At 41.9% G+C, this 25,316-nt stretch overlaps 1 protein-coding gene across 1 annotated transcript in view; it reads left to right on the plus strand.

Annotated features, from left to right (window-relative positions):
• Window positions 1-25,316, plus strand: part of CHD7 (chromodomain helicase DNA binding protein 7) — a 2,781,650-nt gene that overhangs the window by 1,707,795 nt on the left and 1,048,539 nt on the right. The window contains exon 11 of the mRNA XM_044065875.1: window positions 7,385-7,468. Coding sequence (XP_043921810.1) covers window positions 7,385-7,468 — 84 coding nt within the window. The remainder of the gene's footprint in view (window positions 1-7,384; window positions 7,469-25,316) is intronic.

The following is a 25,316-nucleotide window of genomic DNA, read 5'->3' on the forward strand; positions in this document are numbered from 1 at the left end:
CGGTGCCCGAAGCAGAAGCAGTTCGCAAGTGCCAGTTGGCCAGCTCCTGAAATTACGAAAATTTGGAAACCGAAGTCTTCTTTAAAGCTAAGTACCCCATTGGGGAAACTTTTCTTGCCTCTGACCGATGTCAGACAAAGTTAACAATTGTATTTCTTGTGGGAAGCAAATACCGCATAAGGATTTCCATTCCCTCTGTATTCCTTGTTTAGGCCCAGACCACGACGTCTCGGGCTGTCGCTTTTGTGCTACTTTTAATAAACGCACTATTAAGCGTCGGGCGGAGTTCGCCCAGCACTTTTTTGGTAAAGCTTTTGACTATAAAATGTCGTCGAAGACTCAGACTACCGTTTTGTCCAAAAAACGCAAGGACAAAGACCGACACGCGAGGCCCGCGGTCTCCACCGACACCACGCCAAAACCGGCTACACATGGTCCGGTTCTCAGTGAGGTGCCTACGCAGCCCCTGACTACCGACGACACTTCTCTGGTGGTGTCCTCTGTAACAGAGACCGCAGGTTCCTCGGCCCACACCCTGACTACAGCTACCGAAGCCACTGTGAGTGTTGAGCCTCTTAATGTGGATAGGTCTACTTCCACCCATGGTGTCTTCAGACCTTCTTCTTCCTTTTCCATCAAGGCCTTTACTAAGTCTAAATCAGCCATGCACTCCCAAAGGCCTGTTGCACAGGGCCCATCACCAGGCCCCATGCCTAAAAAACAGATGCTCAAAATGGCTGAGGATTTAATTACTCTTATCAGGGGTTCCCAACCCCCACCAGACAAGACCCAGAGTGGAGGAAGAATCTCCCTCTTCTGACCAGGGCTCCATTATTTCAGAACATTCTGATGAAGAGGAGCATTCGTACTCCCCTTTTGAAGATTCTGATGCAGAACAGTCCATTCCTTCTGTATCCCCCCCCAGAGGATTTCTCATTTGGGGAAACCTTGCATACCTTGAGGGAACACTTCCATTGGGAAGGCCAGGATTTTTCAGATTCCAAGAAAAGGCTTAGGGAATTTCTTCTGCTACCTCAGCACAGACCCCTGGCGATACCTCCTGTGTTGGACATACTTGATGATGTTTATTCGGAGGCCTGCCTTAATCCGGATTTCCTGCCTCCAGCCCCAGTCAAGCCTGATAGGTACTACAGAGTTCCTAACTCACACCAATTCCTTTACAAAAGCCATAATGCTGACCCGGAAACCATTTCTCAGGGCCCCAAGGGAATGAAGGCCTCTACTGCTAAGAATCCATTACCTTCCGAAAGAGAGTCTAGATCCTTAGAAAGGTGGGGAAAAAAAGTATATACCTCGGCCACCCTAGCCATGAGGGCCTTAAATTGTCAGTTCCATATGCTTAAATAGCAGCAATTCCTGTTATCACAATTAAAGAATAAAATGTCACAACCTGAACAACCAGATCTGAAGGAGTTACAGGATATGATGCATAGTGCAGAACAAGTGGGTAAGCACACCTTACAATGTGGTTATGATGCTCTAGAGGCCTCAAGTAGAGCTGCAGTTACAGGATCAGTCATTCGTAGGCATGCCTGGCTTAGGGAACAAACCTTGCCAGATCATGCCAAAGCTAAATTACTAGATGCTCCTTTACAAAAGGATGTATTATTTGGTACTAATGCTGAGGAAATACTAAGGAAAATGGAAGAAAAAGCTAAATCTATGCAAACTGTTAAGGCTTTTCTACAGGTACAACCACCATGTTTTAGTAGAAATTGACCTTCAAAAAACTGGTCCTTTCCAGCCACGGACAATCCCCAAAGAGGTAGATACAGACACGCAAGGGGCAGAGGACAATCTCAAGGATCATATAGAGGCAGACAGTGGCAATCTCCAGCATCAAGAGGTGGCGAAAACAGTGCACAGCAATACAGAAAACAAACCCAATGACTTTCCCCTTTGCATGCCAAGCAAGGCTCAAGTGGCAGCACCCTTGGGAGGAAAGCTGACATTATTTTCAAAAAATTGGCATATTGTCACAAAAGACAAATGGATCCTGGACATTATAAACAGAGGCTACAGATTTCATTTTCACACTCTTCCAAAAATGAGAGGCATGCCAAACCTGCCACACAACCAAAGGGCAGAGGCTCAAATACAAATTTCAAAGCTCATGGACATGAAAGCTATTCAAGAGGTACCTACTCACGAACAAGGTCAAGGTTTTTATTCCAGACTATTCCTGGTACCAAGGAAGGGAACCGATTGGAGACCCATTTTGGATTTATCCATCCTAAACACATTTATACTCGTACCAAAATTCAAGATGCTCACCTTACAGCAGCTTCTTCTCATGCTGGGCAAGGGGTCTTAGCTGGTAACATTGGACCTCAAGGAGGCATACCTGCATGTCCCAATCAGACAAAGCTGCAGAAGATACCTCAGATTTCTTGCAGGTTCAATCCACTATCAATTCTCTGCATTGCCCTTTGGCTTATCTACTGTGCCCAGAGTATTCACAAAATGCCTGGCATCAGTAATTGCCTACTGCAGACTTCAAGGGATACAAATATACTCTTATTTGGACGACTGCCTGATCCAAGCGGACAGCAAACGCATACTTCTGGAACATCTGGCTTATGTAACACAATTATTGAATTCTCTGGGATACACAGTAAACAGAGAAATCCAGGCTAACACCATCTCAGAAAATAATTTTCCTGGATGCCAACTTGGACACAAACACCCAGATGGCCTTGCGCCAGAAAAACAGGGGCAACTAACTCAGAACTTCAAGATACTAGCAAATTGTACCAGGCTAACTGCTAGAAAAATCCTGCAGGCTCTGGGATTCATGGCATCTTGCATTCTTCTAATCCCATGTGCAAAGTTGCATATGAGGAAACTTCAATGGTACCTAAAAAAAACCTATGGTCTCAACACAGCCACAGTTTGGAAACAATAATACCACTAATTCCATGTTTGCAAAAGGAATTTCTATGGTGGGCTCAAGCATGCCAAACAAACGCAGGTCTACCATTCTGCAAACCTCAAGCAAATCAGGTCATCACAACAGACGCCTCAGACTACGCCTGGGGGGCACACATGACAGACAGGTGCATTCAGGGCAAATGGTCCCAAAAGGAAAAGCACCTTCACATCAAAAAAAAGGAAATGCTAGCACTGATAAATGCAATTATAGCTTTCAGGTACCTCCTGCATCCAGGGCAATTATTAATAAAAACAGACAACACCACAGTAATGTGATACATAAACAAACAAGGGGGAACACATTCATACCCCCTGTGCAGGCTGGCCATGTCACTTTGGAACAGGGCTTTGGAATGGCAAATCGAGCTTCAAGCACAGTACGTGCCAGGTATGGAAAAGACGCTGGCAGACAATCTAAGCAGAAATATGACAGACCCTCACGAATGGAAGTTGCATCCTCAAGTGTTTACAAAGATAATCCAAGCCTGGGGAAGGCCAGACATAGATCTCTTTGCCTCCCACAAAAATCATCAATTGACAAAATTCTGCACAAGGACATTTCATCCAAAGGCCTGGAGAGTGGACACCCTTTCTTTCAGTTGGGCAGCACGGACAGTTTACGCCTTCCCACCTCTTCCTCTACTTCCCAAGGTGCTTTTGAAAGCAAGAGCAGACAGACCAAAGATGATACTGATTGCTCCAGACTGGCCAAGACAACACTGGTACCCACTCCTGAGGAGCCTAACACATTCTCCTCCCTGGACCCTACCTCTAATGCCGCCTCTTCTGACTCAACACAGCTACAAAACTCTTCACAGTCAGCTGAAAACACTCAATCTGACTGCATGGAAAATTCCTTAACACCACAACAGACCCTACTGTCCAAGGAGGTACAGGATGTCATTTTGGAAGCCAGAAGGCCATCTACTAGAAAAGCTTACTCCGCAAAATGGAAACGGTTTTGCACTTGGAATGAGAAAAAGGATCGGGATCCTAGAAAACTGAACTTACCTCAAATATTACAGTATCTAACTGAGCTGCTGAACAGTGGACTTTCATTCTCCTCCATCAAAATCCATGCCTCAGCCATTTCAGCAGAATACAACACTGATCCACCCTTATTCTCTCACCCACTCTTAAGACAGTTCCTCAGAGGGGCTAAGAATATAAGACCTCCAAGGAAACAACCAATCCCAGCCTGGGATCTTAATTACATTCTAGAAAAATTAACAATGCCTTCTTTTGAACCAGCTGCCTCAACAGATTTGCAATATTTGTCCTGGAAAACAGCTTTCCTTCTGGGTATTACCTCAGCACGTAGGGCCTCGGAATTACAAGCCCTCATGGCTGTGCAGCCCTTTCTCATCTTCCATCAGGACAGGGTTTCCCTACGAACCAACCCGTCATTTATGCCTAAGGTAGTATCCAGGGTAGCTTTAAATCAGGCCATACACCTACCTACCTTTTACCCCAATCCTCAAAACAAATGGGAAAGGCTGCTACATTCCTTAGACATCCATAGACAGCTGCGTTACTATTTGGACAGGACAAAGCCGTTCAGGAAATCAGAACAACTCTTTGTGTCCTATGCTGTAGGAGCTCAAAGAAAGCCAATCTCCAAACAGACAATTTCAAAATGGATAGGCCACTGCATACGTTTTTGTTACTCCTTTCATGGTAAAACTGTGCCTGCAGGCATCAGACCCCACTCCACAAGGGCCACAGCTACCTCTGCAGCCTTCCTCAGAGGAGTTCCTACCAAAGATATTTTGGAGGCAGCCACCTGGAGTTCGGTGCATACCTTCACTAAACACTACCACCTACCTTTATACTCCAAAACAAGAGCAGGCTTTGCCACTGCTGTGTTGCAGGGCATTCTGGCTCCTCCTAATTCCACCTAGTGCCTAGCTTTGGGATTCTACCCATCTGTAAAGACTGCAGCTGTATGCACGATGAACATAGTACAGTTTTGTACCTACCATAAATGTAGATGTTTGAGTGCTAATACAGCTTCAGTCCATGTTTCCCTCCCTCCTTCCCCTCTTGGTACAGGCCTAGTGGCTAACTCATCCTCATAAAACCTGTTTGGGTTATCCTTCTATGGTGTATTTGCTTGCAACTTCTGAATTTTTATTATATTGCATTGCATGACTATACATAGATATATAAATTATGTATTGCCTTCCTTCTGGGGGCACCTGACATCTGGGGCAAGAAAGACTGAAGAAAATGGCGTCTGCTGTGTCTTATATACCCCTGTCACTCTGTCAGGGAAGATGGTGACAACAACCGACACAGGACCTAGACTTTGGAATTTGGCCGACCGAGGACCTGCCTGACGGCAGGAGAACCCATCTGTAAAGACTGCAGCTGTATTAGCACTCGAACATCTACATTTATGGTAGGTACAAAACTGTACTTTTTGCCCACTGTTGCACATGGATGGTCTCCGATGCTTCATGCAGTGCCACTAACCTGGAGGTGTTGGTATCTTTGAATATGGATACTCTCCCTCCTTTTGTGGTTCGGTCCGAGTTTTGGGGCCAAAAAGCATGATATGAGGTATAACCTGGTAGTGCTGGGGTGCTCTCTCTAGCCTTGAACCAGGTTTTTGTTACTGCACAGATATCGATATTTTCCATACTGAGGAGAGCCTCGAGTGTGTGCATCTTGAGGTTTAGACTTCTGGCGTTGAGCAGCATTACCCTTAGTTTTTTTTTTCTTTGTGTTGTCTATGGAGGTGGGTTTGTCTTTTGAGCCTTGCCTAAAAAAGGCACTATGGGGGTGGCAAGAGCCTTAGCCAGTATTCGAAAGCCCAGGGGTGACAGGTGCAAGCCGTCCCTAGCGAAGCAACGTGGCTTGATGAGCATGTCATCCCAGGCTGACAGACATTGGATCTCCTTTGAATGACACCAATACTTTAGCCATTTGTTAAAATTGATCATTTTGTCTTTATACTGTGGCATCATTGTTGGTGAGGGTAAGATGCTACTCAAGGTCAGGGTCATACTGGCCTGGGCTACATGATCAGAGAGCTCCTCTGTCTCTTTTCATGTAGTCCAGGGAGGTACGTCTCAGGTCATTCACACCAGCATGGACAATGACGGAGTCCTATTTGTACTTGCTTTGGAGTGACCTGAGTGCTTGTGTTATGTGGCGGATCCTGGCACCCGACAGGCAGCTTACAGTGACCTTCTCCTTGTTCAGCTTGGTGAGTGGGACGTCAGTGTGTCTGACACTAGTCACATATTACAAGTGTATTAGGTGTGTTTAGCCTTAAGGGCTGTGACTGTGTGGCACACTGACTTTGTGAACGATGTGATACGTGGGTATTGTTGTGGGGTAGCCGTTGCTTGGATGTCTGCTTTGGAGGTCTTTGCTGCTTGGGCAGATTTTTATTTAGAGCCTCAGAGTATGTTTTTGTGTGTTTGTGTTTGGTTTTCTGTTGCGATTGGTCTATATGAGACTGGATTTGTGGTGTGTGTGGTTACCTTCTCCTCCTGACTGACTGCGCCAGTATTGGGTTGAGAGAGCTCAGCCTCTAGTTTGTCTATATAGTTGCATCTCTCACATGTATTTGAGCTTGTTGGGAGGAGGAGAGGGTGATCTGTGTACATAAGGCAGTTGGAACATTGCCTCAAGATTCCCAGATTCACCAGCTGGTCTGTAGAGTAAACCCAAAACTGACTTTTGGACATGCCAGAATACTATAAGGAACTACTTTTTGACTGATCAAAAAGGACCAATAGGGAGCCAAGTACTTAAAGGGAGTATAAGAGGATGGTAGTGCTTTAGTTTATTAGTGCTTACTTATAAGATGTAGATGTTCGAGTGTATTCACTGTTGCAGTCCAGATTACCCACCCACCATCCCCCTTTCTTTGCTGGGACTTACCTGTACTTCTTTATCCTATACAACCTATGTGGTGCATTTGTTTGTAGATGAAGGTATTGTTTATTTTAGTGCATGGTTTTATAAGCAATGTTTTCCGCCTACCCTTTTTGGGGGCACCTGACATCTGGGGCAAGAAAAACTGAAGAAAATGGTGTCTGTTGCATCTTTTATACCCCTGGCGCACTGACGTCAGGGAAGAGCCGACAGCAACCAATGCCGGACCAGGACTTTGGAATTCAGGCCGACTGCGGGTAGCCTGCCTAGCAGGAATAACCCAAGTGTAATGACTGCAACAGTGAATACACTCGAACATCTACATTTATGGTAGGTACACAACTGTAATTTTCCTTTCCTCATGAGGAATAGTCTGACTATGATGTAAGACATCAGTCCATGGGCTCAGTAACTGTGAAACAGAACTTTTATGACATTGCCAAGCTCAACATGTTAATTCCTCAGTGGGGAAAAGATTCTGCTTGCCTTCCTTGGAACAAGTTGACTAATTTTATTTATAGGTACACGTATTTATCTTTTTCAGATTGAGGATGAACCTTTCAATCCAGATTATGTTGAAGTGGACAGACTGCTGGATGTTTCTCACAGCACTGGTGAAACTGGGGAGGTAAAGCAAACTTGAAAAAAGATGCTTCTGTAGTAGTGTGTTCGTTGTTTATGAAGTTTTGCTTGCGTAAAGGATTTTGTTCCCTCCATCAGAATGTGCCTTTTTTGCAACATGTTGAATGTAATTTGAAGATTTATTGCTGGGAGGTGTATTTTCTTTTTTTATTAAAATTAAATTGTTAAAAGTTTGTAGTTCTGCATTTTGTTTACTTTATCAGATGGCTTTTTTTCTTTTATCAGTGGCTGTGTACAGTTAAGTATGAATACGGACTTTCTCAGCCTCATTTTGTAGTCTGTTTTTGGATGTTAGTTCACACAGTAGTGTTCACTACATCATTAGCAAATAAAATATGTATTTTTTCTGCTTTGTATTCTTGCTTTGTTCATATTTATTTCCAAAACTTGTTGGCACTGCCAGAGACTATCCCTGTTTTATCTTAGGCTTACATTGCCATTCTAGTGTTTTCATTTGTAATTTAGCAACTAGCCCCCAGCCCTTCAAAAATTCTCCTGAAATTACAGTCTTTAAGTAAAAAAAAAAAAAATGTTTTCAAAATGTGTCATAAACCATAATGAATATCCCTTTAAAGTAATTATGGCTCATTTCTTCATATAGAATGTTTGCTATACTGTGTTCCTGGCTACACCCAATATTCTGTTAGTGTATATATTGCCTTTTACTGACTCAGTAAATGCTGACTTTCCTTCTCATGATTTGGTAATTCAACTTCTATCTTTTATTTGTTTACTGTTTAGTACACATCTGAGATGTTTTCCTAGTAGGGGATTATTGCAAGAACAAACAGACCATACCAGTTTATTAAACAGTGCTGTCTATAACTAAACAGAAGCCTGCCACAGCCAGGGAGTTTAACCCTCAGGTTCATACTTAGTCATCCTAATGGTCCCTTACATCAGGCTTCTGTGTTGAATTTCTGTGAATGTTGTAGGTTTCACGTATCTTGACAGGACTGGACCCCATTTCTGATTCAGGGATTAGAATTCATAGTTAGTTTTGTTTCAGTCTTTGATTGCTAAGAGAGGAAATTTTAGTGGTATCTTGGGTCAGTAAGGATTATATACCAGCATTTTCAACCCTTTCTTGTGTGGCCCAGATTTTTTTGGTGGTCAGACATGTTGATCCCAATCTGGGAGTTTCTTTTGTCCACTCTCAACCAGCCAAGGACATTGTAACATATACCACAGATTTTGCATTGGGAGCTTACTGTCAAGGCATTAAGTTCCAGGGTATATCGGGCCCTTTTTTCAAAAAATGCATCCATATCGAGATGATTGGCTTGACCAATGGATTCTAAGATCTGCACCAGTTGTGGACTGCAGATTGCGATGGATAACACCACTCTGTGGCAATTAAACAAGGTAGGGCAAATTGCTATCCTGCTTGCAGACCATGTAGTATTGCTTGGAAAATAGCCATTCATATGGCTAGGCGTACAATGGTCTGCACACTGATTGCCAAATACTTTACTATCTACGCAATCTTTCTTCAGGGGGTTGCATTAATTCCCATCTGAGCTTTGTAGCAGATTCCTTAAGCAGACCCATGACCAGATCCTGAATGGATGTTAAATTTGTACATCAGTTAGACGTCTCTGTGATAAAACTGTTTAAATCAATAAAAAACAGACAACTTAAACAGTTTTGCTCTAGGATTCTATACAAACAAGCAGAGGGAGCCGATGACCTCTTAACCTAGAAAAGGAAGTTTCTGTATGTCTTTCCACCTTTTCTTATTCCACAAAGTATTTCTAAAGTTAAGAAGGAGCACTCTGAGGATATTACTGTTGACCCCATTTTGGCCAGTGAACACTGATTCTGATTTCTAAAGAAATTGGTCAAGGGTTATTACTAGATTTTTCCTCCGTTGGTTGATACTGTCAGAACAAGGAACCACTTACATTCTCAACCTACAAGCCGTGAAGCTCACACTGTGAATGCGGAGGGGGGGGTGGGGTTCCACATTAAGCTTCTAAAAAATAGTGGCAGCCCCTTGGAACTTGATCCGCTTATTGAGGAACTTAACTCTTTACAATTCATGACCCGGAAAAGAACTTTGTTAGTGGCTGTAACCTCAGCTTGAAAAGTTTGATTTGCAGGCCGTTTTGTGCATCCCTCCATATTTGGTGATACTATTCATTGTTTGTCCGATTCAACATGTGGGCTCTTTAGCTGCGTGTTTGATCTGATCTGGCAGAATTAGTGCTCCAGCCTTGAGACACTTTAAGAAGTCTTTATTCCCATAATGCACATGTTCCCCATTTACCTCTGTGATCGTTTGCTGCCTTAGCAACTAGCAGTGCAGTTTTGTCCATGTAAGTGCTCCACCTCATTTGATTATCTTACTTAGTATTAGTGAATTTTTGGCTGAAAGTATTCAGTTTTTGAATAGTATTGGATTGCTTTTAAGTGCAAATATTTTTTTCATCTTTATTGCTTCTCTTTGCCTTCTGTTTTTGTTGCCTCTTTCTTCTGTTTGTAGCCTTTCTTCAGCTCTTGTTGATATTTTTTTCCTTCATGGAAACTTAGATGTACAGCTTAGCTGTTAGTGTTTTAAGAAGCTGTAGTTGCCTTTAGTATTGATGTGTGCCTTAACACTTTCAGTATATTTTGTATTACAGTTTCAGTGTGCATGTTTGACTATATATTCTCTATCAGAGATGTACTCAGGCAGTTAAATTTCCCAAGCTTAGTAGTTTCTGTAAAAGTGGTATTGAATTTTTATCATGAAGAGACAACCTAGTTTCAAAAGGTGTACTGTGTTTGAGTATAAAATAACTTGCGCGTGATCTGCTTAGGGATCTCTTACTTGTCTGAATATTACGATTCTTGCTTCTTTTGGACCCATGGCTTTGGCAGACAGAAGGAATAAAGCTAATTGTTTAAGCCCTTCTTCCAGATCCAGAAACTGTAAAATCGAAATATTTTTCAGATAGAACTAGCAGCCAGAAAGATTTGGATCTGAAGAAAATCTGGAACTGATCTAGTTGCTAACCATGATTCTCCTAACAAATGCTCATTGAACTGTGTGATCTTTCAGGTTTTATAGAAGTACATCAGACGGGGATTTGAATCGCTTAATGTAGAAATTCCTGAAGACTCAAATTGAAATGGGCATTATTCCATCCTCTTTGGCACCAAAGGTGGCTGGATCTATGCAAGTGTCCCCTGTTATGGTTCCCTCACCAGTCCACACCTCTGCTCCGGTATTGTCACAATTGCAGATGTTCTTCGTGTTTCACTGTTGCAATCATTACATTTGGGTAATCTGCTGGCAGGTTGCCCTCAGTCTGCCTGAATTCCAAAGTTTTGGGTCTTGCGTCAGTTGCTGTCTTCTCTTCCATGACGTCAGGGGTATAAAACATGCAGCCGATGCCATTTTCTTTAGTCTTTCTTGCCGCGTGGTGCCCGAAGCAGAAGCATTTCGCAAGTGCCGATCGGCCGACTATTGAAATATTCGAGTTTGAGTTTCAGAACTGAAGTCTTCACTAAAGCTAAGTACCCCATTGGGGAAACTTTTTTCTTGCTTTTTACCGATGTCAGAAAAAGTTAATTGTATTACTTGTGGGAAGCAAATACTTCATAAGGATTTCCATTTATATTGTATTGTATTCCTTGCCTAGGCCCTGATCACAATGTGCCTGGCTGTCGGTTTTGTGCTAGATTTAACCAACGCACTATTAAGCGTCGGTATATTTTTGCATTTATGTATTTTGGAAACAGATTTAACTACCCAGAAATGTCGTCGGATAGCAATCCGACTACCGGAGTACATTAAAAATGCAAAGAAAAGGACAGAGAAAGGCAGTCGAGATCCAAAACCGATGACAAAGCTTCTCCTAAGCCAGTCGCCGGTACTGAGTGAGGTGCTTTCGCCGCCCCTGATACCTGCTACTTTGGAGTCGCAGGCCTCTACCGACACCCATGTGGAGTCCAGCATGCCACAAGATACTCAAGGTATTGGACCGACAGATGTATCTCCCTCAGATGGGTCCGGAGCCGCTGAGCAGGCACCGGCTTCTGAGGGTGTATTCAGACCTCAACATTTATATATCAAACTGACAGCTGCAAAACCAAAGGCAAAGACAACTTCTAAAACTAAAAAAATGACGCCTGAGCCACGTGCACAGACCTCTATGCCTAAAAAACAGATGATCAGAGTGGCTGAAGACCTAATTACCTTGATCAGGGGTCCCCCCCCCCCCCCAAGATAAGAGGCCTAGGCAAGACGCTGACTTAATCTTCAGATCAGGTTTCTATTTCTTCTGATTTCTCTTCTGATCAGGAATTATCTATACCTCCCTATGAGGATTCTGATGCTGAGGAGTCTATTCCATCTGCATCTCCTCCGAGGAGTATTCATTTGGAGAAACCTTGCATACTTTGAGGGAGTATTTTCACTGGGAGAGTCAAGACTTCTCAGAATCAAAAAAGAGGCTCAGGGATTTCCTTCTCTCTCAGCACAAGCCTTTAGCCATTCCGCCTGTTTTAGACATTGTGGATGATGTGTTTTCGGAGTCAAGCTTGACCCCTGACTCCCTACCTTCGGCTCCCATTAAGCCTGACAGATATTACAGGGTCCCTGGCTCGCATACATTTTTATTTAGAAACCCTGCTGCTGCTGGCCCTGAAACTATTTCACAGGGTCCAAAGGGAGTTAAGGCCGCAACAGCAAAAAACCCTACCCTCTCTGACAGAGATTCAAGGGCACTTGACAGATGGGGAAAAAAGGTTTATACATCTGCAACCTTGGCAGTAAGGGCCTTAAACTGTCAATTTCACATGCTTAAGTACCAACAGCATGTTATGGGATTGCTGAAACAGAAAATGATTTCAGAATGTGCAGAAAATAAAGAATTGCAGGACTTATTGCATGCAGCTGAACAAGTTGGAAAGCATACTTTTGCAATGTGGTTTTGATTCCTTAGAAGCCTCCTGCAGGGCCACAGTTACTGGATCTGTGATTAGGAGTCATGCCTGGTTAAAGGAACAAAATTTGCCTGATCATGTTAAGGCTAAATTGCTAGATGCACCTTTACAGCAGGACTCTTGACTTTTTGGTATTAAGGCAGAAGAGGTTTTAAAGAAAATGGAAGACTAAGCTAAGTCTATGCAAACTGTTAAAGACTTCTTATAAGTGCAGCCACCAAGATTCAGTAGACACTGGCCTGCAAAAAAATGGTCCTTTCCTCTGTCAGACAGAGCTCAAAGGGGCAAATCCAGACGCCCAAAGGGTTCCAGATACCAGGCGCAAGATTCATACAGGTCAAATCAATGGAGCGCATCTACCTCCAAATCAGGGGGAGATGAAGCTCAAACTTACAGGAAACAGTCCGAATGACTTCCCTCTGCCTACATGAAGCACTTATCTTTTGACAGCACCCTTAGGGGGAAAATTTGCACTTTTTGCTCGAAATTGGCAGTTAATAACCCAGGGCAAGTGAGTACTAAACATAGTACCACAGGGATACAGATTCCATTTCCACACTCTGCCAATGGCAAACAGTTGGCCAGATCTGCCCAAAAATCAATGGGCAGAGGCACAGAAATAAGTTATGTCCCTCATGGATATGGGGGCCATTAAACCAGTACCAGAACAGGAAAAAGGACAAGGTTTTTACTCAAGACTGTTCTTGGTACTCAGAATGGACAAAGCCTGATAGCCATTACTGGATTTATCAATTTTTATTTTATTTATTTTTTTTATTTATTTAACATTTGTTGACCGGGAAAGTCCGACTATGTTCCACAGATCCTGTTTTCAGCGGAGGCCCGGGGAGAAATGCTCCAGACACATCTTTAGAATGTGGGAGGAAACCGGAGTACCCGGAGGAAACCCACGCAAATGCAGGGAGAACATGCAAACTCCACACAGAAGGCACCCTGGCCGAGAATCGAACCAGAGAACCTTGACAGCCCAGGCAGCTGTAACCTGCACCACCGAAACCTCTTGCTGTGAGGCAACAGCATTAACCGCTGCACCACTGCACCGCCCATTTTTAACATATACCTGGACATTCCAAAATTCAAACTGCTGACTTTGCAGCAGCTTCTGCCCATGCTGGGCAAGAATGCTTGGCTGGTGACATTAGACCTAAAAGAGGCATACCTGCATGTCCCAATAAGACAGTCTTGCAGAAGATACCTCAGATTCAAAGCTGGCTTAATGCATTACCAATTCTCTGCACTGCCCTTTGTCTTATCTACTGCGCCCAGGGTCTTTACAAAGTGCCTGGCACCAGTAATTGCATTTTGCAGACAAAGAAGTATACAAATATGTCCTTACTTGGGTGACTTGTTTCATTCAAGCAGAGAACAAGGACACTCTTCTTCGACACCTGGCGTTTGTGAAAAGGCTTCTAACATGCCTAGGGTACACTATAAACAAAAAGAAATCACAACTGGTACCCTCTCAAAAAATAACATTCCTGGGTGCAAGCTTGAATACAACTGCCCAGATGGCTTACCTTATGCCAGACAAACAAAGGTAACTGCTGACTTCAAACTGATGGCAACAAAAACCCTGTCTTCTGCAAGACACATTTTGCAGGCTCTGGGCTTCATGGTGTCCTGCATCCTACTAATTCCATATGCAAGACTGCATATGAGGAAACTTCAGTGGTACCTAAAAAGTTTATGAAGTCAACATTCACACAGTCTGGAAACAATGATTCCTCTCATTCCCTGCCTGCAACAGGAGTTTCTATGGTGGGCTAAGGCCTGTCACCAAAACATGGGACAGCCCTTCACTTTACCCCCTGTCAGCCAAACCTTAACAACAAGACGCATCAGATTATGCTTGGGGGGGCCACCTAGCAGGAAGATACATTCAGGGAATATGGCAACCAAAACAAATGCATCTACATACAAAACAGAAAGAGATGCTAGCTGTTCAAAATGCCCTAACAGCCTTCAAGGACTTGCTTCATCCAGGACAATTACTGATAAAAGATGGACAACACCACAGTCATGTGGTATATAAACAAGCAAGGGGGCACACACTCATACCCCCTTTGCAGATTAGCCATGGCACTGTGGGACACAGCTTTGACCTACCAAACACATCTTCAAGCTCAATTCCTGCCAGGAAAACAAAACACTCTGGCAGACGATTTAAGCAGAAACCTTATGGATCCTCACAAGTGGAAACTAAATCCACAAGTCATCAGCATGATAACAGAGAAATGGGGGAGCCCAGACATAGATCTATTTGCCTCTCCTCAAAATTATCAACTGAAATGATTCTGCACAAGGGCCTATTACAGACCAGCATGGAAAATGGACGCCCTATCCTTCAGTTTATGCCTTTCCTCCTCTGCCTGTTCTACCCAAGGTCCTCCTAAAAGTCAGACAAGAGAAGCCAAAGATATTAATTGTCCTGGACTGGCCCCACCATTACTGGTACCCAATCCTAAGTAACTTGTCTCAATACCCAGCTTGGACTTTGTCTCAAACACCACAACTACTGTTTCAGCAAAACAATCAGATCCTGCACAATCAACTACAGACTCCAAACCTGGCAGCATGGCTAATCATGTAATCATACAAACAACACCTCTCAGTAAAGCTGTGATCGATGTCATTTTCGAAGCCAGAAGGATTAGTACTAGAAAATCTTATGCTGACAAATGGAAGAGATTCTGTGCTTGGAATCAAGCGCAAGGAACTGATACAGCAGAACCAAATATTCCTCGGATATTGCAATACTTAACTGAGATGCTTGACAAAGGCCTGTCTTTCTCATCAATCAAAATCCATGTCTCTGTCATTTCGGCTCATTACAGCACAGAGCCACCAATCTTTTCTCATCCTTTACTAAAGCAGCATCTTAGAGGAGCCAAAATTTTAAGGCCTCCTAGAAGATCACCATTACCTGCATGGGACCTCAATTATGTGTTGAAAAAACTCACCCTGCTTCCATTTCAACCAGCTGATACAAAGTTCTTATCATGGAAGACAGCTCTGCTACTAGCAATTACTTCAGCAAGAAGAGTTTCAGAGCTACAAGCCCTCATGGCTGTAAAGCCTTTTATCATATTTTACCTGGACAGGGTGTGTCTGAGGACAAATCCTACTTCTATGCCTAAGGTGGTTTCCAGTGTGGCCTTAACCAATTCATCTGCAAACTTTTTATCCAAATCCGCAGAATAAAGGTGAGAAAATTCTGCATTCCTTGGACGTTCACAGACGGCTAAGATTCTACTTGGGCAGGACTAAAGCTCTGAGAAAAACTGAGCAATTACTAGTGTCATATGCTGCAGGATCAGAAGGAAAGGCCATTTCAAAGCAGACAATTTCAAAGTGGATAAACCACTGCATCCATTTCTGCAACTTACACCATGGTAAATATGTGCCCATGGGCATTAGGTCTCATTCCTCCAGAGGTGCAGCAACTTCAGCAGCCTTTCTCAGAGGAGTACCAACCAAAGACATTCTAGAGGCTGCTACTTGGAGTTCTGTTCACACCTTTACAAAGCATTACCATTTGCCTGTCCATCCTGTCCCTCTCTCTCTGCCCCTTTGCCCTTCTTTTCTCCCCTCCCCCCTTTTTTCCCCCCCTCTTTTTCCTTCCTTGTTGTTGTTTTCCTTTTTTTTTCCCCCCCCCCTGTTTCTTTTTTTCTTTCCTTCTTCTTCTCCCTTTTTTTTTTTTTTTTATTTATTTTTTATATGTTTTATATATATATTATATATATATATAAAATATATATATTTTATAAAAATATATATATATATATATTTATAAAATTTTATATTTTAAAATATTTTTTTTTTTTTTTTTTTTTTTTTTTTTTTTATTTTTTTTTTTTTTTTTTTTTTTTTTTTTTTTTTTTTTTTTTTTTTTGTTTTTTTTTTTTTTTTTTTTTTTTTTTTCTTTCCCCTTTTTTTTTTTTTTTTTTTTCCTTTCCTTTTTTTTTTTTTTTTTTTTTTTTTTCCTTTTTTTTTTTTTTCCTTTTTTTTTTTTTTGTTTTTTTGGTCCCTTTTTTTTTTTTTTCCCGCCCTCTTTTTTAAGAAAAAAATTAAATTATTAAATTTTCCCTTTTTTTATATATTCCAAAAAATATTTTATATATACTTAAAACTTTAAAATGTAAAATATATTTTTTTTTTTTCCCCCAAAAATATATATTTATAAATTATTTTTATATATATTTAAAATTTTATAAAATATAAATATTTTTTATATATTTATATTTTAAAAAAATTTATTTTTATAATATATAAAATAAAAGGTTTTTTTTATATTTTTGTTTTTTTTTTTATATATAACTTAATTTATATATTTATATATATATATGTTTTTTTTTTATATATTTTTGTTTATTTATATATATATATTTTTTTATAAAAAAAAATATTTTTTTTGGGGACCTACAAACCCAAAGGATTTTTCATTTTATACCCCGGGCCTTTAAAAACAACCCCAAAAACTTTTAAATTCAATATTTTTGGGGGGCTGAAACAAAAAATTTTTAATCAAAACAAAGGCCCAAAAATTTTATAAGGACACAACTTAATTTTCTTTCCAGAAAAAAATTTTGGCTAAAACTGAAGAACTTCGCTTGGGTTTAACCCCGACCCAAAAAAAATGGGTTTCGGCCAAAACAACAAAAAAAATGCTATTCCCTCTTAACCAAATTTTCAAAAATTTCTGCACATGGAAGGCACACCTTTAGCCTTTTTCCCAATTTTTCTCTGAAAAAAACCAAAAAAAAAAATCTTTTGGGCAATTAAAAGACAAACCTTTGGGTTGGGGGGAAAAAAATTTTTTCCCCCCCAAAAACACCAACCACCCAAAAAAAATTTTTTTCACCCTTTTCCCTTTTTCAAGTTTTTATTTGTTAAGGGATCCCCTTGGTTATTAATATATTTTAAAATTTGTAATAAACAATTTTTTAAATTTTATAATAGCCTTAAAAAAACCAAAAGCAAGAGGGAAAATACTATTTTCCCCCCCATTTTATTTTATAGAAAGGAAACCCCTTTTCCCACCCAAAACTTACTTGCCCTTCTTGATATTTCCCAAAATTCCCGTTTAAATTTCAATAATTATTTTCAATTTTTGAAAACCCTTTAATTTTTTTTTCCCGGGGGAAAAATAACCCCCCAATATTAAAAATTATATTTAAAATTTTAAAGCCTTTTTAAATTTTTTAAAGTTATAAAATTAATTTAAAAATTCCCCTTTTCAATCACCCATTAAGTGTGGACAACCATAAATTTAAAATTCTGAAAAAACCCTTCAACCCAACTTCAAATTATTTTCACCCAGGGGAAAAAGGGATATTTTTAAAATATAATTACCAAACCCCCAAAATTAAAATTTATTTTTTCAAGCAATTGAAATTTTTAAAATTTTTTGAATTTTTATTTTATAAGCCCTTTTATTTATATAAAATTTTATTTACTAATTTCCTTTTTTTTTGTTTTTATTCTTAAAAGGGGACTAGGGAAAAAAACTTAAAAACAATAATAAATGGTGATATTTATTTTTTTTAAAAACAAAAAGTTTTATAATGCTGCTTTTATTTTGGTTCTGGAAAAAAAAAAATCACAAAAAATTTTTCCCTGTTTTTTGTAAAATTAATTGCAGGGTTATATTAAAAAAAAAAAGAAAATTAACATTTTTTCTTTTCCCCCTTAAATTGAACATAATTTTATTCTTCCCCGATAGGGTGGGGGGCATTTGTTCCACCCTGTGGCCTTGTCTCAGTTTTGTCGATTTCCGCTCAGGTATCCACTGGTCTATGCACTCCACTGATCTCAAACTTGCCTACATGGGAAGACAGTTCTCTGAGGACATGGGTGACTCGTACCCTGAGCCTTCAAAAAAGAGGCCATGCAAGAGGAAACATACCGACTCACTACTGGTGTTCCCTACTTCGTATACTGATTTTGGGGATAGAATGGAATCCCTGGAGTCCCACCCATAAGACGTCACTCTGTGTCATTCTTGAGGTGATTTCACAGAGGGGAGATTGGCCTGTTGTCCCCCACCCACCTACAGATAAGGACTTATTGTCTGAGGTATACGAATGACGCAGTCTACATCTTGGGTGGTTCCTCCGGCGGACAAGCTCATCAACTTGATGGCCAGGAGATCATGGCAGGAGCCTGATATCTGTGAGGCAATCTCCAGGAAGCTAGGTAAGATTCTCATGTTGGCCACCCCCTCCCCGAAAGGATGGTATTTGGGTGTAATTGCCAGCTGTCACATCATCTCCATCAGTGTGGAGGCAGCCACTAAGAGAATTTGCAGAGGATTCTGCATCCATTCACCCATCTAACAAGGAGTGAGTAAGCGACTAGGAAAAGTGGGTATATGCTTTGGGTACATGGGCACTGAACTACCTTACTCACATGAATAGGTTTCAGTAGGTCTCGCACAGCAGATCTGATCTACTGTGGAGAACTCACTGACTTCTGAGTCTATGAAGAAGCTGTCAGCCACTGTTATGATCATGTCTACTGTTACTAACCCTGCCCGTGCTTCTGTTGTGTGGTGTGGCTGATGGAGCAGCTAGGACAGATGGAACTGGCATAGCAATGAGATGCCACACCTGGCTGCACCTATGTGATTTTGCAGACAACATCGAAGTGTCCTTCACTAATGCTGTCTTTGGATCATTCCTGCTTGGCCTCTCTGTGAAAGAGAAGATGCAGAAGAGTGCGCAGGGCAACACTACTCCCTGCTATTGTAAAATTCAAGGTGTGTCAGTGCTCATATAATAGGAAGCAGAAAGGGTCACATTTATTCTGGTCATGAAGTCTAGACATAATTTTGACTTGCATTCTGATAGGATGGCTGTGGCAGAGGCTGAGGGGGTCAGCAGAATCAGGGCCCTTTTCTGACAGGAGACCTCAGAATCCCTGAAGGTCTGCATGACTGCCCCCTGGAGACAGTGTGAGGTGGTCTACCCCTCTATCCAAAATTATGGCTTGCATCACATGAGACTGTGTGTAACGGATTACATCCAAAGACCATTTCATTGTATTTTTTGAAATTCCCATTCCTCCTTGTCCATTGTCGGATGTCCAACCCAGTCAGGAGGCAAAGTCTGCTTCAAAAGAAGTTCCATCTCTTCTCACAGTGAGAGCCACCCAGGGAGGTGTCATCAGACCAGATAAGGTCAACCTTCTATTCCATGATTTTGGTGCTGAAGAAATCCAAGGACCTCAGACCCGTATTGGACCATAGCATTTCTAAACACCTCTGTGTTTTAAAAAAAAAAAAAAAAAAAGTCCCATTTCAGAATGGTCACCGTGCAGTTGAGTCTGTGCTCTTTCGAGGAGCACCAGTGGGTGTGCTCACTGGATCTCCAGGATGCTTACCTTCATGTAAAAGATTGCAGAAGTACCCAGGAAATTTCTGCACTTCTGAATAGCAGCCAGTTATCAATTCAGTGCTCTGCAGGTTGTTCACCAAATGCATAGCTGTCGTAACGTCCCACCTATGGCTTCAGGGCTATAAGATTTTTGTTTAAACTACTGGCTTTTGGATGCCCCATTGATGGTCTCTTCAGAAGGATACAGATGATGATCTACATCTCTGCAAGTTCCTAGGCATTTCTATGAACCTATTAAAATCCAACCTGATACCCGTGCAGAGGTTAGTCTTTGAGATGTCACTTGGATACCACTCCATCGTATTTCTCTCAGGAAATGATCCAAATATTGCAGTTTGCAGTCGATACTCTATGCCTTTATCAATTTTGAAGGTGAAATTTGCTCATTCTCACTTGAGAATCCTTTGGTCCCTGCAGGCTCAGTGGTCACAAAGCTAACATCCCTTATTCAAAACTGTAATCAGTTTCTTGCAAAAAAAAATCTTTAGTGGCATCAAGCTCCAACAGTTTGGTCTGGAAAGCCTTTTCAAAATCCAAGCCAGTTAGTGACTGTGACCATTGACATATCTGCACGGGGGGCAAACAGATGGCGATGCCAATCATCTTAAATGATCTGCAGTTGATGGCTATTTTGCTTGTGTTGCAGGATCTTCAAGACAGACTCCTCAGAGTGTGTTCCCCATACACATACAGTGGCAGTCAGGTATATAAACAAGCAAGGGTAAGAGTTTCTACCCCTTATGTCTGGAAGCCACAGGGGTCTGGCAGTGGGGGATGGCCTCCCTCCTTTTTCTGATAGCAATGCACGGAGGGGGGGTACTCAGTTGCTTTTCAGACAGGCCCAGCCAGGGATCTCCTAACACGTTATGAGTGGTCTCTCACTCCAATGACAGCCAAGATGATATTCGGTCATTGGGGTACTCCCTGCTGTAACCTTTTTACCACCCCATACAACACCAAGATGTAGCAGCTTATTTACCATAATTCCCTCCTCCAGAACAGCCACCACGGCACTCTCAGCAGTGCCCCCCACATATGCATATACCCACGCCTTCCCCCGATGTCCACATTTCTGCATAAAGCATTGAAGTGCAAGTCAGCAATCATCCTAGTATCCTGTTTGGGCCAGAGAGACTTTGTTTCCCCCTCCAAGGCCTCACTTGAGGGAACTTCCCTGACTCCTAGATCAAATCCTGGTTGTGATCACTCACCCCTCTGGGAGCCTCACCTGGACCTACACAGTTTGAAATTAACCCCTTGGTTTCTCCAGGTGTGACGATGGCCATGGATTTTCCCACCTAAAGAGGTCAGAATTCTTGCAGCCTCTTAGAAAACTCGCAAAATCTACCAAAGCAAATGGAAAACATTTGGGTCCTGGGCTAATCCGCAGAACATAAACCGCTTTTCTGCTCCTGTAGCAGATATTTTGCACTTTCTCAGTTCACTTTTTCATCAGCTAAGCCTGTAACTTCTCTGCTATCTAAGTGCTGTTAGCTGCTATGTTGAGTTTCCACATTGGGTTTCAGGAACACACACTAGCTTCTCACAAACTTTGCAAGACCTTTCTAAATGGAGCCTTTCCCTTATGCCCACATATTAAAGATCCAGTGCCACCTTGGGACCTGAATTTCATACTAGTCTCTCTCCAACCTTTTCGATCCATCTTTCTCAGCAGACCTCTGATATCTTTCAAGGAAGACTATTCTTCTGGTTGCTTTTACTTTCTCTTCCACTAAACTGATTTTTCGTAGACTGGATAACTCTTAATATCAAATCTTTCCTTTCTTCTAAAAGTAGCTTTTGAGGCAAATAATTCTCAGATCATTTGATGCAACAGTTTTCTGTCCATAAATTTGTGTACAAGAATATGTTTGACTAATGTATCTGTGGTGTCACTGGATTCCACCAAAAGCTCTTCCTGAACTCCATCCGGGAACCCAGTGTCCCTATGCAGGGGAGAGATGAATTCTCAAGACATTTGGGAAGAAGGTTTACAATTCCACTGTCCTGTACTTCAGAACCTTGAACTGCTAGATGTATGTGTTTGTTAGGAGTTTGTGCTGGGAAAAATGAAGGCAAAGGCAGAGGTGGCCTCTGGAATGAAACTGAAGCAGGTTGATGCTTGAGTTATGTGGCCTCTCTGCTCAGGTTGCCAAGCACTCTTTTTAGGGAAAAAAATGGTAATGATGCTATAGATTCGTCATGTAGGGCAGCAGCTACTAGGTCTGTTATTCATCAGTATGCCTGGTTGAAGAGGCAGCCCCCACCATGTATGAAGATGGAGTTCTTGAATGCTTCGTAGGAATAGGGCCTCCTCTTTGGATCCCCCTCCCCAAAGGTGTCTTCAAAAGATTGGAGGAGAATGAGAACTATCTAGTCTATGAAGCAGCTTTTTCAATTACAGGCATTAGTTTCAGTCGAAGTTACCCAGCTCAGTCTTGGCACTTGTACCTCAGACAAGACAAGAATAAAGCTTGTAAGGAAAAAGACACTGTGAGGACTGTCGAACAAAAACAAAATAGAAACTTAGTGAATGCCAGTGTCATGACCTCCAAAGGAAACAGCTGCAACTCAGCCGAATTACCCCACCCAATCCCAAAGTTCATGTCAACCCATCCCTCTTCCAGTTCTTCCCTTTTTCTTCTTCTAGAAAGACTGTTGTACTGCACCCAGCATCTTCATTAAATATAAGCATGTATGTACTTAACTGAATGATACTCATTATAGCATATGCCCCGGGATACATGACTGTAGGCTTCATTTTGAATTGCTTCAGGAACCTGGCTTTCTCTTTGGCTTCGCCCCCTCCAAGAGTCTGGTTTTCTTTTGGGTGCTTTTGAACACAGATATACAGAGGACAGTTATCTCTCAGACCTACACCTACAGAATCCCTAGATCAGGAGGCAGTATTTGCAAGGGTGGTTCTCACTAAGTTTTCATGGCTTCCTTCATAATAATGGTACCACAAGCTTGCTTGCATGTTTGGAAGTTAGTGGCACCTCAGAAGTTGCTGTCCTTAACACTTACTACCATTGGAAATCAAGATTCACCTCCTCCCTTGCATCAGGAAAGATGATTCATAGGGGTTAGGACAGTCCAGCTCAACAAGGGCATGCCATACAGAGCATTCCAGCTCTTTATGACACTCACCACAGAATCAAATCTGTGGGCATACTTAAAAGTCCAATGCATTTGGAACCCCCCCCCCCCCCCCCCACAAATGAGAAAGGTGCTCTTAAATATGAAGGAAATGATGACTGCCATAGCACTGAAAGTTTTCAGCCAGATCTTGGCAAAGGAGGTACTCAAAGTACTAACAGACGTCGTTGGTTGCGTTTTTCAGCAGCAAGCAGGAGGGAACCCTCTTATGCATTGCATACTGTGTAGAGTAAATGGTGCAAGCTTGTAAACTAAGGCAATTGGTGGGCGTGACTGACAGCAGCCTGCATTCTTTCTGAAAGCTGTGTTTTGGCAGATCGTCTGAGCAGATCACACCCAGACTCTCAAGAATAGATGTTGAATGCCGAGATCCTCTGGACTTGATCAGGATATGGGATATGTAAACAGGCAACCAAGAAAGTTCTCTTGCAGAAAAACTCCAGTGCCTGGTAGGTGCGACCATTCTTCCTCAGTTAGCCAGGTATGTTTTTGTTTTTCAGCTTGTACCCCGATCCCCAGGGTAGTACAAAATTGTGGAGAAGAGGAAAATAGCCATTGAGGTTAGCTCTGTTTTGGCTAAGATAACACTAGATGTTCAAAATTATGTCATTGTTGCAGTAGCCTAAACTGCATGGGTTATAGCCTGCTTAAGTATGTGATCATCAGTCAACTTTCAGAACTGTGTGGCACCTTTTATGCACTCTTAACAGCAGTGATACTCAAGGGGAGCTTCATAAAAGCAGTGGTTAGGGTGACAAAGACTTCAGAACTTTCTTGCCGTTGAAGTGTGTTCCATCTGTGGGCTTTGTGGTTAGTTATACTTCAAGGCTGGACAGATAAGTACCGCTATGGGGAAAACATTCCACTGCATTTTTTAGCAGAAAAAAATGTATCCGTTGTTGTCTAGTTTTGTCTGATTCAGCATGTGGGATGTCTGATCCGACCTCTGCATCTTATGTCAGAGTATTGGAGCTGAGAGCTCAGACAATTCCCTCAACTCAACTGAATTATCTCAGATCTTGTTTGCCACCTGCCAGACCAGACGTGTTTGTCGAGAGCGCGAGCACCACCTTTTTTCACAGTAAGTGAAAATCATTGCTTCTCTGCTTCATTCTCCTTGTAGTGCAGTTATTAGTAGTTTAAAAGAGAAGCTTGTTAAATGTTTTCTTTAATTTTGAGTTTTTCATATGTACGCTTGATAAAACCTTCTTGTATCTCTCTCCACATTTCATACTGTACTGACCTTTGTAGATCTTGCATAATTCTAGCAAAGTAGATTTGTTAATATTTTATATATGTATACAATTTTTCTTATAGGATTTCAGATAGCTGCTGGTACTGCAAGTGTGTTAATATTCTTCTTGGTATTTAAAACCTTACCTTTTCTGATGTCTAAGAAGTCCACCAAATTCAAAAAGTGTTCAGCGTATGGATGCAAAACACCACATTAAGACCTGCATTCCCTTTGTGTACTGCCTAGGTCCTTCCCACTTGCAGGCAGTATCTGTGTTGCCTTCAGCACCAAGGATCTCTTTTCGACTTTGACTTCTTCCCTCAATTTCTTGACACCACTGCCTTCGAGTCAGGTAGAGTCCTGAAGCCAGAGCATTAGAGTTGGAGCCCTAACAATGAAATAGACTCTGAAGTTTTCAAAGCCATCCCTACCCGTTGATGCTTTGGCTCTAGATAGCTAAGCTCCAGGATCTTTCCTCAGAGCCATCCACTTTTAGAGTCTAGGAAACTACCAATTTTGCTTTTATGGATGGTTCTTCTTTGACTTTTGAGGCTGTGGAGAGGGCTTTGGCTGGACCAGGAAGAGTGGTGCATGCACCAAGTTTGGATCCATCCCTACTCCCATTGGATCCTGTACTGCCTTCCTCTCATTTGGGTTTACAGGGATAGGCAGACCAAATCAGCCTGAGACTCTTAGAAAGTTTGAGTTCCCTGTCTGACTCTGAGGTACCTCTATCAGAGGCACCAAGACGCATTTCACTGGAAAAGGACTGGCAAGTGGAAGCACATAGACATCTCTCTAGTGTCTGTCACTGAAGATACCTGCTTTAGATGATGGAGAAGGTTCCTCTTCCCCAAAGAGAAACAGAGGGGGAGGGGGGATAGTCCACAGAAACTCCTGATGAGTTTGTGTTTCTTGAAGCTTTTCGGTTTGGCCTTTTGGCATCCTGGGTGGTCCCACCTCCTGACGCTTCAGTAGATGCCAGCTCTCAGAAGCCCTGGAAGGGATCTGGTGTTGCAGAGCCTATTCCCAAAAAGCCAGACAAGAATTTAGTTGCCTCTGATGATAAAAAAATTGATCCAAGGGCCCTCTGA

The sequence above is a fragment of the Protopterus annectens genome, chromosome 3.part0 (genome assembly GCF_019279795.1).
Source record: "Protopterus annectens isolate FY-2018-M chromosome 3.part0, PAN1.0, whole genome shotgun sequence".
Lineage (NCBI taxonomy): Eukaryota > Metazoa > Chordata > Ceratodontiformes > Protopteridae > Protopterus > Protopterus annectens.